The sequence below is a fragment of the Spermophilus citellus genome (assembly GCF_964194105.1).
Source record: "Spermophilus citellus genome assembly, chromosome: 4".
Lineage (NCBI taxonomy): Eukaryota > Metazoa > Chordata > Mammalia > Rodentia > Sciuridae > Spermophilus > Spermophilus citellus.
Window position 1 is genome coordinate 21,915,550 of NC_138185.1, and position 18,039 is coordinate 21,933,588.

The 18,039-nt window shown below is 38.6% G+C and overlaps 2 protein-coding genes across 7 annotated transcripts in view; both read left to right on the forward strand.

Moving 5' to 3' along the window:
• Window positions 1–18,039, forward strand: part of MTCL2 (microtubule crosslinking factor 2) — a 351,820-nt gene that overhangs the window by 125,898 nt on the left and 207,883 nt on the right. The window lies entirely within an intron of this gene.
• The window catches only part of NDRG3 (NDRG family member 3), a 62,489-nt gene that overhangs the window by 33,396 nt on the left and 11,054 nt on the right, over window positions 1–18,039 (forward strand). For 4 of the 6 annotated variants that reach the window (XM_081292512.1, XM_081292515.1, XM_081292514.1 and 1 more), the window contains 9 exons: window positions 4,366–4,471; window positions 5,569–5,689; window positions 7,914–7,976; window positions 10,180–10,240; window positions 11,642–11,728; window positions 13,636–13,692; window positions 15,226–15,329; window positions 16,282–16,347; window positions 16,457–16,508. In XM_081292512.1, coding sequence (XP_081148638.1) covers window positions 4,366–4,471; window positions 5,569–5,689; window positions 7,914–7,976; window positions 10,180–10,240; window positions 11,642–11,728; window positions 13,636–13,692; window positions 15,226–15,329; window positions 16,282–16,347; window positions 16,457–16,508 — 717 coding nt within the window. The remainder of the gene's footprint in view (window positions 1–4,365; window positions 4,472–5,568; window positions 5,690–7,913; window positions 7,977–10,179; window positions 10,241–11,641; window positions 11,729–13,635; window positions 13,693–15,225; window positions 15,330–16,281; window positions 16,348–16,456; window positions 16,509–18,039) is intronic. The other 2 variants (XM_081292513.1, XM_081292516.1) reach the window with 1 other exon arrangement.

Consider the following 18,039-nt stretch of genomic DNA (forward strand, 5'->3'; position numbering starts at 1 on the left):
TTCTGGGCTGAGATTGTGGCTCAAGGATGGAGTGCTTGCTACCACATGTGAGGCTCTGGGTTTGATCCTCAGCACCACATAAAATAAATTAAAAAATAAAGGTATTATGTCCCTCTACAACTGGAAAAAAAAGACTACATCTTTCAGTGAGGACAGAGATGTCATGGGCCTATATGATTTCAGGTTGTTTATTAGCCTGGAGAATAAAGGGATCATATTCACAAAGCACACAGCCTTGGAGAAGGTAACTAGAGCCTGCGAGGTGCTACCTTGGGCTACGCCCTTTGAGTACAGGCTCATTGTGGGGTCACACTCTAGAATCCTGGGGCAGGGGATGATGTAACTAGAGAAAGCCTGTAAGATAGATGATAGTTGACTAAAGCAGAAAGGTGGCGACAACTCTCCCTGCAGTGGCCCGACCATTGAATCAGCCTCCTAGCCCAGGTCTCTGCACCTCATCTCCAGATGGCATCTTGTACAGGCTGTTCACGAACAGGTTTGAGAAGGACGAGTGTAAAAATCCCCGGGGAGGTGAGTGCCTCCTTTATCTTCATTCTTTATTCTGCTCAGAACATTTAATTTCCATACTTTTGAAAATGAAGAGGAACATTATGAGACTTTGGCAATGAAGCAATGAAGGACTGCTCCAGAAAGAGCAACAGCAGATCTTAGGACTCTTGGCTCTTTTTTTTTTTTTTTTTGGTGGGGGGTGCAGCGGCAGGGGCACCAGGGATTAAACTCGGGCACTCTACCACTGAGCCACATCCCCAGCCCTATTTTGTATTTTATATATAGAGAGGGAGTTGCTTAGTGCCTCACTTTTGCTGAGGCTGACTTTGAACTCATGATCCTCCTGTCTCAGCCTCAGGAGCCACTGGGATTACAAGCGTGCGCCACCACACCCAGCTTCTTGGCTCTTTGATACTTGGGTCTTTTAATAATTTGAAGCCATATTATGTGGAGGTAGGGACTGAGATCTCCCTAGAAGGTTGATTTTTCTAAGGAGCTAGTTTTAACTCTGAATTTCATCCAAATTATGAATGATGAAAAGTAGTTACCTTGCCCTATTCCCTCATCTATTTTTTAAAAAGTGTTCACTTTTATCCCACCTGTTTTATCTCCTTTTTCCTCATCCTTTTCCTGGCCTTCTTTGGCACCTCACCTTTCACTCCACACACAGAGACACACTGTCACCAATTCCCTTGCCTTGGGGAGGTCCTCTGCTTAAAACCAAAATATAAATTAGTATTTCTCTCAATTGTTAGTAGCACAGCTGAGGCCAATCTGAAATATTCAAGCAGGACTCTACTGAAGGTTTGAGCATAAACCTTCAGAAACAAAACGGAGAAGTTGTTTTGAGTTCACTTTCAGAATTCATCACCTTCCAGAAAGAAATGAAGTCCTAAAGTTAGTGTCCATTCTTTCTCCAAGATTTTATACTTTAAATATATGTCTGTGGACATATATAATCTATAGTTCTGCTTTTCAGAATACCTGCATAACTGGTATATAATACATATACATCCTCTGCCTCTTGCTCTTACTTGGCATGTGTTTTCAAGATTTTCTGTGTGTTAATGCTTATACTATTAGTTCATTCATTTTTATTTATACTTCATTATGTAAATATATCATAATTCATTTATCAATTTCCCTGTTGATGGATATGTGGGCTGTTTTCTTCTCCACCAACCGTGTCACTGAGGATTGAATCCAGGGACACTCTACTACTCAGCTACATCCTCAGTCCTTTGTTTATTTTTTAAATTTTTTTAGTTGCAGTTGGACAAAATACCTTTTTTTTATTTATTTTTATGTGGTGCTGAGGATCGAACCCAGTGCCTTGCAGGTGCTAGGGGAGCGTTCTATTGCTGAGGCACAAACCTAGCCCCCCTTTATATTTTTTTATTCTGAGCCAAGGTCTTGCTAAATTGCACAACTTGACCTCAAAATTGCAATCCTCCTCCTCCTCCTCCCCCTCCCAGAAAGAGTGTATGGGGTTATAGGCATGTACCACCATGCCCACCTGTTATTCAAAATTTTTTTTTTTTTTACATAAGCAAGATTGCGAAGTCCATCTCTTGTAAATGACTTTTTGTATGTGACCATGTTTGAGAATTTCTTTAGTTTATACCTGAAGGTAAAATTGCTGTAGGGTAGGCACTTCTTAACTTCATTAGAAATTACCAGATGTGTTCTCCAGGGTAATTGTTCCAGTGTACATACCTACCAATATGTATATGTATATGTGAGTTGTTATTTTTCTACATTCTGTGTAGAATGTATGTGTATTTGACAACATCTCATTGAATTTAATTTGTACTTTCCTGACTGCTTAGTGAAGTTAATGTCTTTCTTAATTTTCTAAATTTTTTTTTTTTTTTTAAAGAGAGAGTGAGAGAGGGGAGAGAGAGAGGAGAGAGAGAGGGAGAATTTTTTTTTAATATTTATTTTTTAGTTCTCGGCGGACACAACATCTTTGTTGGTATGTGGTGCTGAGGATTGAACCCGGGCCGCACGCATGCCAGGCGAGCGCACTACCGCTTGAGCCACATCCCCAGCCCTCTAAATTTTTTTCATAGCACTTATCACAAGACATTATTATGGATTGGTGATTTGTGTATTCATTGCCTGCCTCCTAATCTCTGTAGAAGCGGGAATCGAATATCTTTGGTTTGCTGTTTTATTCTCAGAGCTCAGTCCAGGTTCTTTCATATAGTAGGAGTTTAGTAAATAAGTAATGAATAAACCTGGAGCAGTTCCCTCAATAGCTCTTAACATTACTGTAAGAGAGACACTCATATAGTAAACAGGGATTTGTGTCTTTATATTCCTCCTATCCAAACCCTAGGCTTTATTGCTTAGCCAATTCACTGTACATGATTCTGTCCTTCATTTTTTCCCTTACTCAAGCCTTGAATAGGAGGGATCAGTAACAGAGTAACAGACATATTAAGTCACACATGGCTTGATTTGATAGAGTTATTTTCTATTTGAGCTTGAGGCCAGTGATTTGAGATATCCTGATATCAACTTAGCCTGAAATTGTCTTCCATTTCCCACATCAGAGAAGAAGCCAAAGCTCTGATGAGGTTCATTATTAGATAGGAAATTAAGCTGGAAGCCATTTGCGTTTGTTGGTATTCTTATTGACAAAGTTAATCTTATCTAATATAAAACTTTCTGAGATAGATGCAGACTTTATCAGTGGAAGTTCACGGGGTTAGGCATGATATTATTATTTTATTTATTTATTTATTTTTTTTGAGAAATAAAAGTTGGAGAAGACTAGAATAAATATGACTTAACTTTTCAGTAGTCTTTTTCTTTTCCATCCCATCATTCTTCCCCTCCCGCCATCCCAGCAGCATGGGAGATTGAACCCAGGGTTGCTCCACCACTGCCCTATATCCCTAGCCCTTTTTATTTTGAGACAGAATCCCAATAAGTTGCTGAGGCTGGCTTCAAACCTGTGATTCCCCTGCCTCAGCCTTATGAGTCAGTCGTTGGGATTACAGGTGTGAGCCACCATGCTCTACTCTATCCCATTATTCTTAGTGCTGCGTCCTTTCCAGCTTATTTCAGTTCTGGAGCTCTGCTCTGGCTACATCTTAAACTTTACTCATTGCCTTGATTAGGATCCTCTGGGATCTAGGAAACATCCAATCTGGCTTAAACCAGAGGCAATCCAGGGATGCCTCAATATTGCAGAGCACATACAGAAGCAAGAACCAGGATTTAGCATGGTGGAAATGCCTCCTAAAAGCTCCCACATTTACTTATCTTTTCAAGAAAAGAACCAAGCTGAGGATGAAATTTCTTAATCCTAATTACAAATTTCTATGGGAGGAGAAATTATGGCCAAAGGTTGTGTTCTACAAACGTGGCATCTAAGAACCTTCCTTTAATATGCAGAGGACACAGAAGGACAGCACCCAAGAAAGGACAGAGATTCCAGGTAGATACACCCATAGGTCTCTACTGAAGTTACCTGTAGCTGAACATGTGTTCAGAAGCTTTGAAGCCTCTGACTTTTTAATCCACCAGTTTCTTCATATCAGTGTTTCCTTAACTTTTCTTCCACCAAGTCTTACTTGGCTCCTTCTCCAACTTGCTGATCTCTTTCCCATAACCAATTGCAAATGTAAATGTATTCTACTTATTTGTTTGCTTATCTGTTTGGAGGATTAGAAAATACAAATACCATATATAATACAGTATCTTTCTGGTATGCTTATAGTTCATTAATGTGTCCTGCCCCAGCTAATAGGAAATGGCAGGGAAGCAGGTATTGTGAAACGTGTGCAAACTGGAAAGTTCATTTTACCTTTCCTGAGACCTTATATTTATGTTCTCTTGTTACAGGAACATGACATAGAAACAACTCATGGTATGGTCCATGTCACTATAAGAGGTTTACCAAAGGGAAACAGACCAGTCATCCTGACCTATCATGACATTGGGCTGAACCGTATGTATTTATTTTATACCTTTCCTCTTCATCATAATACTTAACCATTGTATAAACAAAAATATTCTAATAGAGCAGAGATTTTTTTTTCCCCTCTGTCTTAACCTTCCCTCTGTATTGTTATATTCATCAATGGGAGGTTCAGGTTCCTGTGAAGTGTACAGAGGGATGTTTTTTGGAGAATACTGGAATTATGTATGCTTTTGTGTCCTAGCTGCTTAAGGATTGAAGAGAGTGCAATGAAAGAAGAACATTTATTTTTTAAGTCTGTACTTTGATGTTTTTCATGTTTCAGGTTAGAAAATCTAGACTTTAAACTTAACTTGGTTGTAGGCATTTCAGCAAATTAATAAATGTGTTCTTTCTACAGCTTGTTATTAGGGACAAATGAATTTCATGTTTATACTTAGGTCCTACTCCCAAGATTATTACATTTATGTGAAAATATTCTAAAATCTGAAACACTTCTGGTCCCAAGCATTTTAGATAAGGAATATTCAACCAGTAATATAAGATTCAGCTCTAGTCACAGGTACAGTCTATATAAATGTGGCTTTTTTCCATTCTTCTTCCACTGGTAGGGCTTTTGTAGCCACCAGCATGAGAAATTATTTAAGCTGTTATACTAAGAGGGTAGAAATCAAAGCAGCAGAACACTCATCCCCTAGCACCCTAGCAGTTTTGGCAAGAAGCTAACTCCTCCCATATGGTAAATGTAAGCAGCTCAAGATACTCACTTTAGCCAGGCTCTTGGGGTATAGTCAGTGTCTCTTTATCAGATAGGGGAATAAGGTGCATGAAAAACAACAGCACTGTGTATATGAGATTATTGGGTGTAACACCATGAAACCAGCATCTCTCCACATCTCCTTTTTGTAGATATTGTGTGGGCTTCAGAATTACTTGTTCTCAAATCATCGAGATGTCTCCTGTTCACCCCTTAGGGCAGCTTGAATTAGATGGTTTGTTCAGACACCTCACTTCAGTGGAATGTGATTAAAAGAAAATGAAAAAGAACACTGATCAGCATTGACTGAGGAGAGAAAAATTGGAGAGAAATGAATAGTATGTGATTCACAGGGATTTTTATCTCGTAGATAAATCTTGTTTCAACACGTTCTTTAACTTTGAAGATATGCAAGAGATCACCCAGCACTTTGCTGTCTGTCATGTGGATGCCCCAGGCCAGCAGGAAGGTGCACCCTCTTTTCCAACAGGGTAAGGCCATAGGCAAGACATACACTCAGAAAAGCAAATGACTGAGTTCTAGTGGGAGCAGAATGTATGCTTCTTTCCCATTGATTTTATGACAGCCTAAGGTTATACTCCTAACCCACTGTCTCCATGTTTTTTTCACATTGATCTAAAAGAACTGTATTTATAGTCTCTTGAGGGAAACTGCATGTTTTCTCATGTTCAGGAATAATTCTCCATGGCAGGAACCTGCTTACCTATAATCATAAGGCATAAGTGTCTGAAAAACCTACTTATCACTGTTTATCTGTCCCCTTCCTCATCTGTTTTAAATTTGTCATTTTCGTGTCTGTCCCTGAAAAACTCCCAACTATCCAGGTACAACCTCAGATCCCTCTGAGCTTCCCTGGGAGCACTTGCCCAGTCTTAGCTCCTTGTCTAGTGGTAGAAATTGGATATCCATGTAGCCAGTTACTCTTAGAGCTGCCTTGACAGATGGAGGTGCCTGCTTTGCATGGTGGGGTCACAGTGTTCCCTGACAGCGTGCCCAGTTGGAGGACCTTGGGAAAGGGAGTGGGAGTACACACTGTGAAGTGCTTATTCTTCCCCTCTCTGCATCTCCAGCACTGCCTTTGGCCAGTGACTGCCATGAAGTAGACATTGCAAACAACTGATCGCTAGCATTTGTGTAGAACCCAGTGTTCCACACGCTGCTTTGGATAATTTATGTTTATTAACTCACTTGATCCTCCCAACCCTCTGGGATAGTTTTACTTTTATTCCCATTTTACAGGTGAGGAAACTGGGGCCCAGAAAAATTAGTAACTTGGCTAAGGTTGCATAACAAATGAGTTAGCATGGCTAGGACTTGAACCCAGTCCATCTGGCTCCAGAGTCTGTATTGACTGTTTCCAAGTACTTTTGTATCTCAAATGCAAACCAGCTAGTGATCTTGTTGACACCCAATGGTTTGGATCCAGTCCTCTTTTTTGTTTTGTGCACAAATGGTTTTAGAACATATCATCCCTTAGAGTATTCAAGCAGAGGCAGAAGAGCAGATCCCATCTCATATTGGAAATTATCTTAAGATCTCTTTCATCTCTGTATCTTGCTCCTTAATTTTCTTGGAGACCTGCTCTGGGTCTGTTCATGGACTTGCCTGACCATTTTAAGATCAGATGGTTCATATCATGAAAAGCAGTAAATGTTATTCTATGCCTAAGTGAAACAAACACTCATAACTGAGGAGCCCAAGATTTATAACTCTATGCCTAGACCCAGAAAAGTTTTGTTTACCTTTGTATTTAATGACCTGAATATAAGCAGCACATTATGGCTACTTAAATTCAGAGCTACTTCCTGAATTGACTCTTACTGCTGGAAGTTAACTGAGCTTAGATCCCATTGAATGATTATTAGGAATTTGAAAATAATATCAGAAGAGAGGACCATATTGCCAGTTTTTTTTTCCCCCCCTTTGGTACCAGGGATTGCACTCAGGGGCACTTGGCCACAGAGCCACATCCCCAACCCTACTTTATATATATATATATATATATATATATATATATATATATATAATATTTATTACCACAACATCTTTGTTTGTATGTGGTGCTGAGGATCGAACCCGGGCCACACGCATGCCAGGCGAGCACGCTACCGCTTGAGCCACATCCCTAGCCCTCTACTTTATATTTATTTAGAGACACAGTATCACTGAGTTGCTTAGCACCTCACTTTTGCTGAGGCTGGCTTTGAACTTGTGGTCCTCCTGTCTCAAGTTTCCCAAGCTGCTGGGATTACAGGCATGAGCTACCACACCAGGCTATATTGCCAGTTGTTTACATGTAGCTTCCTCTAGTGCCAGAAACATGTGGATTCTTTTTTTGGTACTAGGGATTGAAACTTGGGGCACTCTAACACTGAGTTATATCCCCATTTTTTTTTGAGATAGGGCCTCATAAGTAGCTGATACTGGCCTCAAACTTGTGATCCTCCTGCATAAGCTTCTCAAGTCACTGGGATTACAAGTGTGTGCCACCATGCCCCGTTAAAATGTGGATTCTTTTACTTTTTTCTTAGCATGGCAGTCATAGAGAATTATACAATATGCTGCAGTCATTTCCAGGCACTTCACCTCCTTTGAAATGTGTTTCTCTAAGACTACTGCATTATGTTTGCTTTTCTAGTAACTGGGAACTGTGTGGGTGCTTTCTAATTCAGGAGTTATCCTTCTGGATTTCAGGTACCAGTATCCCACAATGGATGAGCTGGCTGAAATGCTGCTTCCTGTTCTTACCCACTTAAGGTAGGTTCATCATACAGCCTTTAACTATTTATTTATTTATCTGTTCATTCATCCATTTATTCATTCATTTTGTGCCAAGGATGGAACCCAGGGCCTCATGCATGTTAGACAAGTGCTCTACATTGAGCAATACACCTAGCCCCTTCACATTCTTTTTGTATGTCTTTACTTTCTACTTTGTTTCTATTTCAGCTAATATGATAAGCAAACAGAATACCCCCTGTCTTCATGGAGATTAGTTGTGGGGGCGGTAGTTAACATGTAAATAGATAATTCTAATAAAGTGTCATAAAAGTGGAATGAATAGAGCTTTTATAGCTCAGTGGTAGAGCACTTGCTTACCCTGTCCCAAGGCCCTGCCTGGGTTTAATCCCTAGCACCTAAACAACAACAAATAGAAGTGGAGGTATTGTGATAAAGAGAAGGGTAGGATCCTCATAAACAAGGCCAGTTAGGGAATGCCTGTCTAAGAAAAGTCATGTAAGCTGAAGCCCAAGAAGTAAAAAGGAGCTCTCTAGATGGTGTGCCAGAGCAAGAGGATTCCAGACAAGAAGAAGAGTTATAAGAGCAAGTGGAAGAAAGACTCAGTGAAATTCCAGAAATAGATAAAGGCCAGATTATATAGGTCTAACAGATCAGGTAAGGATTTGTAATTTTATTCTTAAGTGTAAAGCAAAGAAACTGAAGGATTTTAATCAGAGGAGTAATATACAATTTACTGTTGTAAAGTAATCACCCTGATATGTGAATTGTATATACATCATTAAAGCTGTTTAAAAAATGTTTCAAACAATTACTCTTGCTGTAATAGTTTGGACTGTAACAGTAGTTCTGCCAAGAGATAATGATAGCTTGGTACTAAATGCTGTTGGAGGATAGACTGAAATGGACAGTAATAAATGGAAATATTCTTGGGATACACTTCATAGGATTTGCTGATGGGTTAGATATTGAGGTGATAGGACAGTGAGGATGTCGTGCAAGGTTCAGTCATATCTCACTTAACCATTAAAAACTTCCTTAAAATATGAATGACAATAAATGCCGGCAAGGTTGTGGAGAAAAGGTGCACTTTGTACATTGTTGATGGGACTGCAGACTAGTACAACCACTTTAGAAAGCAGTATGGAGATTCCTCAGAAAACTAGGGATGGAACCATGTATCCCACTTTTTGTTTTCCCAGAAGATCTAAAACCAGCATGCTACAGCAATACAGCCACCTCAGTGTTTATAGCAGTACAATTCACAGTAGCCAGCTGCCCGACAACAAATGAATGGATTAAGAAATTGTGTTGATATATACAATGGAGTTTTACTCAGTCAGAAAAAAAGAATAAAATTATGGCATTTGCTGATAAATGGATGGAAATGGAGAATATCATGCTAAATAAAATAAACCAAACTCAGACACTCAAAGTTAGAATGTTTTCTCTCATCTGCAGAAGCTAGATTAAAATAAAGGAAAGGTAGGGATCGGGGGACTAGGGTTGTGGTTCAGTGTTAGAGCGCTTGCCTAGCATGAGTGAGGTAGTGGGTTTGATTCTCAGCATCACATATAAATAAATAAAAATAAAAGGTCCATTGACAAATATTTTAAAAGGGGTGGGGGGCAGCTGGGGTTGTGGCTCAGTAGTAGAGTGCTCTTCTACCATGTATGAGGCACTGGGTTCGATCCTCAGCACCACATAAATGTAAAATAAAGATATTGTGTCCACCTACAACTAAAAAAATAGATATTTTTAAAAAGAAAGGATGACCTAAGGAACCAAATATAAATTAATAGATGAGCGAAAGGAAGTCTAGTAGAGCAGAGAAAGGAGAATGGAGAGGGGAGGGAGGAGACCAGGGAAAAGAGGAGGGAAAGGTGGGGGATGATAAATTAAAGTCAATTTCCATGCATGAATGAGTTTGTTGGGAGGAATCCAACAACTGTGTATAATTATAAAACTAAAAAAAAAAAGCCTCGAGCCTGATGCAGTGGTGCACACCTGTGATCCCAGCAATTTGGGAAGCTGTGGCAAGAGGATTGCAAGTTAAAAAGGAAACCAAGGCTCAAAAAGTTGAAAATTTTTGCCCAAATTCTCACAGATAGTCAGTATCAGAACCCAAATATGAATCCAGAATTATTCTTTCCATACACAATGCTACCTGCTAATGAAGTTGACTGTCCGTTTGTCATTTGTCCGTCTGTTCCATTCACAGTCTGAAAAGCATCATTGGGATTGGAGTTGGAGCTGGAGCCTACATCCTCAGCAGATTTGCAGTAAGTGCATGGAGGATTAGTCTCAATGCCCTTGAGACACTGCCTGGATCACAGCTATTACTGCTGTGTTAAATGACCAGGCAGTGTTCTGGGTCTTGTGTTAGTTTTTCTGTAAATGATATCTCCAAGTCCAGGTTTGAATAAAGCCTTGCTTTGTACTTGTAGAACATCAAAAAACCTAAATGAGAACAGTATCTCATCTGTAAAAAGTCCTAGAAGCAGCTTATGATAAAATTTTTATAGCCATTAAAATCAAGTTTAAGAAGAGCTTATAATGACATGTGATTTTCTTTTTTTCTTTTTATTTTTTTGTAGTTGTAGATGGACAGAATGCCTTTATTTTGTTTTGTTTTGTTTTTGTTTTGTTTTATGTGGTGCTAGGAGTGAAACACAGTGCCTCACACATGCTAGGCAAGTGCTCTGCCACTGAGCAGCAGCCCCAGCCCTGTGATTTTCATATGCTATAATGTAACAGAAAAGTTAGAATACAAGTTACATGGACTGGGGATATAGTTCAGTTGGTAGAGTGCTTGCTTTGCATGCACAAGGCCCTGGGTTCTAATCCCTAGCACCACACCACCACCAACACATACACACACACACACACACACACACACACACACCAAAAAAAAAAAGTTTCATAAAATTTATCATAAGTTGAGGAAAGGACTGGAAGGAAATTACCAAAATATTAACAGGCATTGATGTATAGCAAATAATACAAGATTTTGTTTTCTGCTTTTTATAATTTCTCTGTTCGTCAGACTCTACAATGAGCCTACTCAGAAGGAAAAAGTAAGCTGGGGAGTTTTGAGTTTGTAGGGAAGTGTTCCTTTTTAAGGAACTTTTCTGAAATGGCTCCTGGTCATAGGAGTCTTTGGGGATGGCATGACCTGTTCTGGGGATTTCGTAAAGAACTTCAGAAGCCCCTGTTGGAAACAACTCATTACATTTTAGATGAGTATGAAACAACCCATCCAAGCCTGTACCAAGTGGTTTCAAGGGCATTTGCCCAGCAAGGAAAACCTACCATGAGTTGAATAACTACATTGTGCTGTCCTCTGCTGTAAAAACAGAAAACCTGTGTTCCTTATAAATTGTGGCAAAGATCATTCAGTAGCATTTTTAGAAACTCGTTTCCAGATGCTAAGTTAGATTTCAAGAGCTGTTTTCCATGTATTTTCCTGAGTACCTCTCTGTAGTGATACTTTCGCATTATAGCATGATTTAAATCAGCCATAGCTGGATTTATAGCTTAGTGGCAGAGCGCTTGCCTATCTTGCACAAAACCCTGGATTCAATTCCCACCACTGTAGAAAAAGAAAAAATGTATTAGCTAACTTTGTCCCAGATGTTTTAAAAGTGGAAGTTTCATACTCTTGTGTTTGTGTCACCCTTCAGCTCAATCATCCTGAGTTAGTGGAAGGCCTTGTGCTCATTAACGTTGACCCATGTGCTAAAGGCTGGATTGACTGGGCAGCTTCCAAAGTAAGTGCCATCTGCTCATCTCTTGGAACCTTCTAAAAACAGCTTAATTTTTTTTTTCATTGAACTAGATACACAATTAAAGACAAGAAATTTAAAGTATATACTTTGTTAAAGTTTACATATGTAATCGCCACCAATCAATGTATACAGACGATTACCAGCTCCCTAGAGCACTTCCTTGTCCTTTTTTTTTTTTTTGTACCAGGGGTGGTTAACCACTGAGCCACATCCCCAGAATATAACTCAAACTCAAAAATAAACTCAAAAAATAAAAAGGATTGGGAATGTAGCTCAGTGGTAAAGCACCCCTAGGTATAATCCCTATAATAGTAATAATAATAATAATAATAATAATAATAATAATAACAACAATAATAATAATGTTGTTATTCAGCTTTTTAAGAAAATTTCTCATGTTAAATGAAAAAATGGACATAAAACCATATAATATTATTCCAATTTTGTTAAATGCATATATGCATAAGAGGGAAAATGTTACTAGTGCTTATATCTTTTCCTGTTAATATTATAAATTTTCTTTCATATTCTCTATTTTCCTAATTTTCTATAATAAGCTGTATTACTTTTATAATTATTTAAAAATATTCTACCTCCCAGCAGACCATCCCTTCCTACATTTTAGTTCTGGAGAAGCAATGCATTTCCTAGCTTTGAATGAAATATATTAATGATGCTGAGAAATTTTTTCTCACAGCCTGATTTATGTAAAAATTTGTTCTAGTTCCTATCAAGTATATAGGTATATCAGCACTTACCTGAACATTCTCAATGTCAACCTGATAAAATTCCCATAAAACTCTGCAGATTTATTAACTTTTATGAATACTTACAAGTTAGAAAGATTGGTTATTAATTCTGATTATCTTTAATTTATAATCTGTGGATTGCTGATTACCCACATGAAGATTTCAGAACTTACTTATTAATCTTTCTGGGACTATGTGATCCTGTTCACCTGTCTAGTCTGTCTTCCTTACCACCTATCCCCAAATCAGTTTACTGATGATCTAAGACTATAGTAGAAATTAAACCAAAAAAAAAAAAAAAAAAAAAAAAGGCTGAAAGGGGAATCAGCAACATAATTTGAGTTGGAAGTTTCTCTGAAAATAGACTAACAGTCTACAGGTTTACACAGATTGCTGTGTTTATTAGACCATGAGGTGCATCATTTTGAAATGGAGAGAATTGGGAGAAAATGTTCAAAAATGCAGGAACATTTTGTAAATTTAGCCCATTTCCTCCCACTCCCTGAAATAAAGATAGCTAAACTGGAGGGAAGAAAAAAATTCGCTTTTGACTCTTGGATGGTTTGGGAGTAGTTGAAAGTTGATTCTTGTCCTTTATCAATCCAATGTAAATGCAGAACTTCAGGCAGGAATGAAGTAGCAAATACCCATGAGTTCCAGATCTCAAGTTTTCAGAGAAGGACTAGCTAGTGTTTCTTCCAGCCTTCTTGCATTTCTTTTTCTTTTGAGTTGAGGTCTGGCTATGTTGCCTGGAAGGTTCTCTTAACTCCTTGGCTCAGTGATCAACCTGTCTCAGCATCCCAAGTAGCTGGAACAATAGGTATTAGCTCCAACAAACCCAGCCCCAGCCCCATTTCAAAGCAAGCTCTATTATTACACTGGGAGGGCAACTTAGGGTGTTTGTTGTTGTTGTTGTTGTTTTTGGGGGGGTCTTTTTCTGGGTTTGTTTTTTTTTTTAACTCATTTCTTTTTCTTGTGTTTCTTTGAAACCACCATCTTATTAAAATGTATGTACTGAATTGTCATTAAGGGAGGATAACATATGAACATATGTACAGTAAAATACACTAACCCTAAGTGGACAGCTTGGTAAATTTTTACATGTGCTTATTCCCTTAACAGAGTTTTTAATCTTTTTAGCTCTCAGGTTTGACAACCAATGTTGTGGATATTATTTTGGCTCATCACTTTGGGCAGGTAAGTGCCTATGCAGTCAGAACTGGGTTCATTGGCTTGCATGTGAAGCCTAATTATGTGTCAGGAAAGAAGAGATACCTTAAAAGTTATCCTTGCAGATAACACAGGGTAGTCTGAGATGCATATAGCCCTACAAAGGCCAGTCTTATGGAGAGGCATTAATTCAGTACCAATATGCTTCTTAGCATTTGGAGAGATGAGAGAAAATAGTGTCTCCCGCCACCTGTCCCCTATAAGTAGCATGCCATCTGTTAATGTTTACAACATCTGTGCTTTACCAAACATCTTTAGAGCCAGCAGGGAGGGTCTGGGAAAGGCTTCATAGAAACACAAGTTTCCAAAAAGAAAGAAATCATGAACTATTATTGCTACAAGAACCTAAGAACCTTAGAAATTATTTTGTTTAGTCCCATGAAATGTTGAAGAATCTGAAGTCTACAGAGGAAGTAGCATCATGCGCATAATTTTTGGGTTGGGGGGAGAGGTCACTGGCTAGTGGGAGACCCCAGACCTCTTTTCAAAAGGAAAAGTGAGGTGACCCATGAAGGGGTGATGAACTAAATGAGCAAGAACAAAATAGAGCTGTGAGGTGCCTGGAGTGGAGAGAGAACAATAAAACCAGGGGTGATGTGCTCTAAATTGCAGTCTGTATAGCTAATTCTAAATGCAATTGAAGGAAAAAAGTGGTAGATGGGGAGAAAATAAGCATTTTCTTATTTTACCTACAGCTCTTCCTGGGTTCCTATAATGGGTACAGTTGCTGTCCCATTCCTTCACTAATTATTTATATTGCTAAGCACTTAGATAAATGTTTTGTTTTGTTTTCTTTTATTTTATTTTGCAGTACCAGGTTCAAACTCAGAGTTTCTCACATGGCTAAGCAAGCCAAGCTACATCACCATCACTTTTTTGGTACTAGGGATTGAACCCAGGGGTTGCCATATCCCCAGTCTTTTTTATTTTTTATTTTGAGACAGGTCTCATGAAGTTGCTGAGGTTGGTTCTGAACTTGCCATCCTCCTGCCTCAGCCTCCGAGTCTCTGGAATTATAGGTGTGCACCACCATGCCTGGCTCCCAGCCATTTTTATTAATTTTGAAAGAGGGTCTCACTGAGTTGCCTGGATAAACCTTGAACTTGCATCTTATTGCCTCAGCCTGTTGAGTAGCTGGGATTACTGGCATGCATCACTGTACCCAGCTTTCTGTTTATGAGAAACAACAGAACATAAACACACAAATAAGGAAATTAGGGTTTGGAATGATTAGGTGACCTAGTTTCCCAGCTAGCACTTGAATCCATAATAGGTTCTTTGGTGCCCCCTTCTGACAGAGAATATGACACCACACTACACTGAGGCAAATGAAAAGATTTTAGCCATTCGTCCTAGCAGTGTATTAGTAGTTCCCAGGCCTCACCCCAGTTCTCATTATGGACAGTGAGAGCTGGCTTTTGGTATTGAAAATGCAAACCAAATAAATGGGCTTGTTTTGTAGCTCAGAAAGTTACTTGTGTCTTCTTTCACTTGTTCTAGGAAGAATTGCAGGCCAACCTGGACTTGATTCAAACATACAGACTACATATTGCCCAAGATATCAACCAAGAAAACCTACAGCTCTTCCTGGGTTCCTATAATGGGTACAGTTGTTGTCCCATTCCTTCACTTAATCATAGAACAGGTCTAAAGGGATAATGGACTTTTAAGAGAGGGGGAAGGAAAAATAAATGACTTCTCCCATAATTTTGTGATGGGGTCGACTCCATGCTGTTTCAGTAGAAAAGGAAGTGCTTTCAGGCAGATGTGAAAAAAGCTTTGAGGAACATTGAGTAAACTGGACGACATTTGGGACATGTTCAAATACCAGTTGTAGTTTCAAGATGTTTTGAGGTATATGGAACCTAAGTTAGTACACAGACAGAAGCACACAAATGTTGTGAAGTAGCACAGGAAAATACATGTAGGGAAGAAAAAGGAAAGAAGACTTGGACCTTTTAGTTGGTCTTGGCTGATGTCTTGTCGTCAATTAGGAGTAACATGTAGATGCTACTCAGTTCTCTTGTTTGTATATTTCAAAATCCACTGTCCCATCTCCCCCGGTCACAGGCAGGGTGAAGGGAAAGCACTAGTTCTTATCTTGGGAACAGCTTCTCCAAAGTGAGTGTTAACTCCTAGCTTTCTGAAAACCTGGAAAAGGTTTTTCCCAGAGTTACACAACCAGTAGGGAGCAAAGCCAGGTCTTAAACCTGGTCTCTAAAACATCCCTGTTTTTAGTTGAAATCAGAAAGATAAAGGCCTGTGCTAAAGTGTTACAAGAAGAATCCCCCACACCCACAAAAGTGTAAGTCATTCCCTTCTCTTAAGAAATGTATTCCTATAAACTAGTTGGAAAATTAAACACTTAGGACTTGGTCACTGTTTAGCATCCCACCAAGTTCCTCATGCTGCCACTCAGGATACCACTGCTGCTCAGGTGTGAAGGAAAGAGTTTTCACAGTCCTTGATAATGCTTTGATTTTCATGACTACAAAATAACCTGAGTTGTCATGATTTTTACCTCAAAAATGCACTGATCCTGTTTTGTTTTTCTAGACGCAGAGACCTAGAGATTGAAAGACCCATACTGGGCCAAAATGATAACAGATTAAAAACATTAAAGTAAGTCCCTCAGTTTCCCCATTGAATTGCTTAGCATCTTTGCCTATTATGTTTAATTCAGTGTTCAGTGCAGTGTATATGATTATTTGCTCTCTCCTTCTGTACCTAGGTGTTCTACTTTATTGGTGGTAGGAGACAATTCACCTGCTGTTGAGGCTGTGGTAAGTGTGTCTTGATGTTGTGAGGAAGATGATATTCAAATGTAATAAAATGCTTATTGCATACCAGAAAAATTGATAAAGATTAGCTTATGTTATTTTCTGGTTGCACATGCCAGGGTTTGCTCTTTGTTAGACATTTTGGAAAAGTAATTCCTCATCACTCACTAGGTTTCATCAGATGGGATCATTGTGGCCCTCGATTGCTTTGTGTGGTGCATTTCACTTTGTGGCAAATAGTACAATGAAACACCATTTATTTGTTGTCAGATTTCTGGCAACCTCAGCTTTGCATCTGCAATAGATTACCACCATAAATCCAACAGGCTGGAAGGCTGCCAAGAGCCTGTGTACTTTTTTTCTACCTTCTTGTTGAGCACATAGTATACTGATAATAGTGATATATACTTATTATAGAAAATATTTAAAAATTTTTAAATAGAATGGGGAAAATCATGATCCCATTACACAAATGGTTATCTTTGTCTTTAACATAGACCCGAACTATATTCAGTATATGAGATTTAGAACCTAACTACTTGACAACTTTTTTTTTTTTTTCTTTTTTGAGGTACTGCAGATTAAATCCAGGGCCTTGTGCATACTAGGCAAGTGCTCTACCACTGAGCTACCCCACAGCCCTTTTTATTTTATTTTGAGACAGGGTTTTGGTAAGTTGTCCAGACTAGCCTCAAACTTGGATTCCTCCTGACTCGGCCTCCTGAGTAGCTGGCACTAGAGGAGTACACCACCATGCCTGGCTGCTTAACACTGTTGGTAACATTTTTCCATATTATAAAGTCAGTATGTTTATATAACATTCTGTCTTGTTAAAGTACATTATTTATTTAACTTTATTCTCCTATTGATTATTTCTGACTTTACATCACAGTTAATGTTGCAGTTGAAATGTTGCTTATAAAATCTTTGACTCTTTGGTTATTTCCTTGGGATAGATTTTCAGAAGTGGAATTAATGTGTCAAAAATTATAAACATTTGGGCTGAGGTTGTGGCTCAGCGGTAGAGTGCTCGCCTAGCACGTGTGAGGCCCTGGGTTTGAGCCTCAGCACCAAATAAGAAATAAAGTAAAATAAAATAAAGATATTGTGTCCATCTACAACTAAAAAATAAATATTAAAAAAATTATAAACATTTATAAGTTTTTAAATATATTTTGTCAGATTCCTTTCCAAAAAATAATTGCTCCCATTTATTGCCACTAGCCTGTTTCACTACACTGCCCACCACTGATTTTTTATATATATATATATAAGTTGTTGATTTGATCGGTTAAAAATGGCATCTCTTGGCTGGGGTTGTGGCTCAGTGGTAGAGCACTCGCCTAGCACGTGCGAGGCCCTGGGTTCCATCCTCAGCACCACATGAAAATAAATAAACAAAATAAAGGTATTGTGTACAACACTAAAAAATAAATATTTTTAAAAAATGGCATCTCACTGTTTAATTTGCGTTTATTTACAAGTAAAGTTGACAGTTTTTTATAACCATTATCTTTTTTCCTTGTTTAACTTA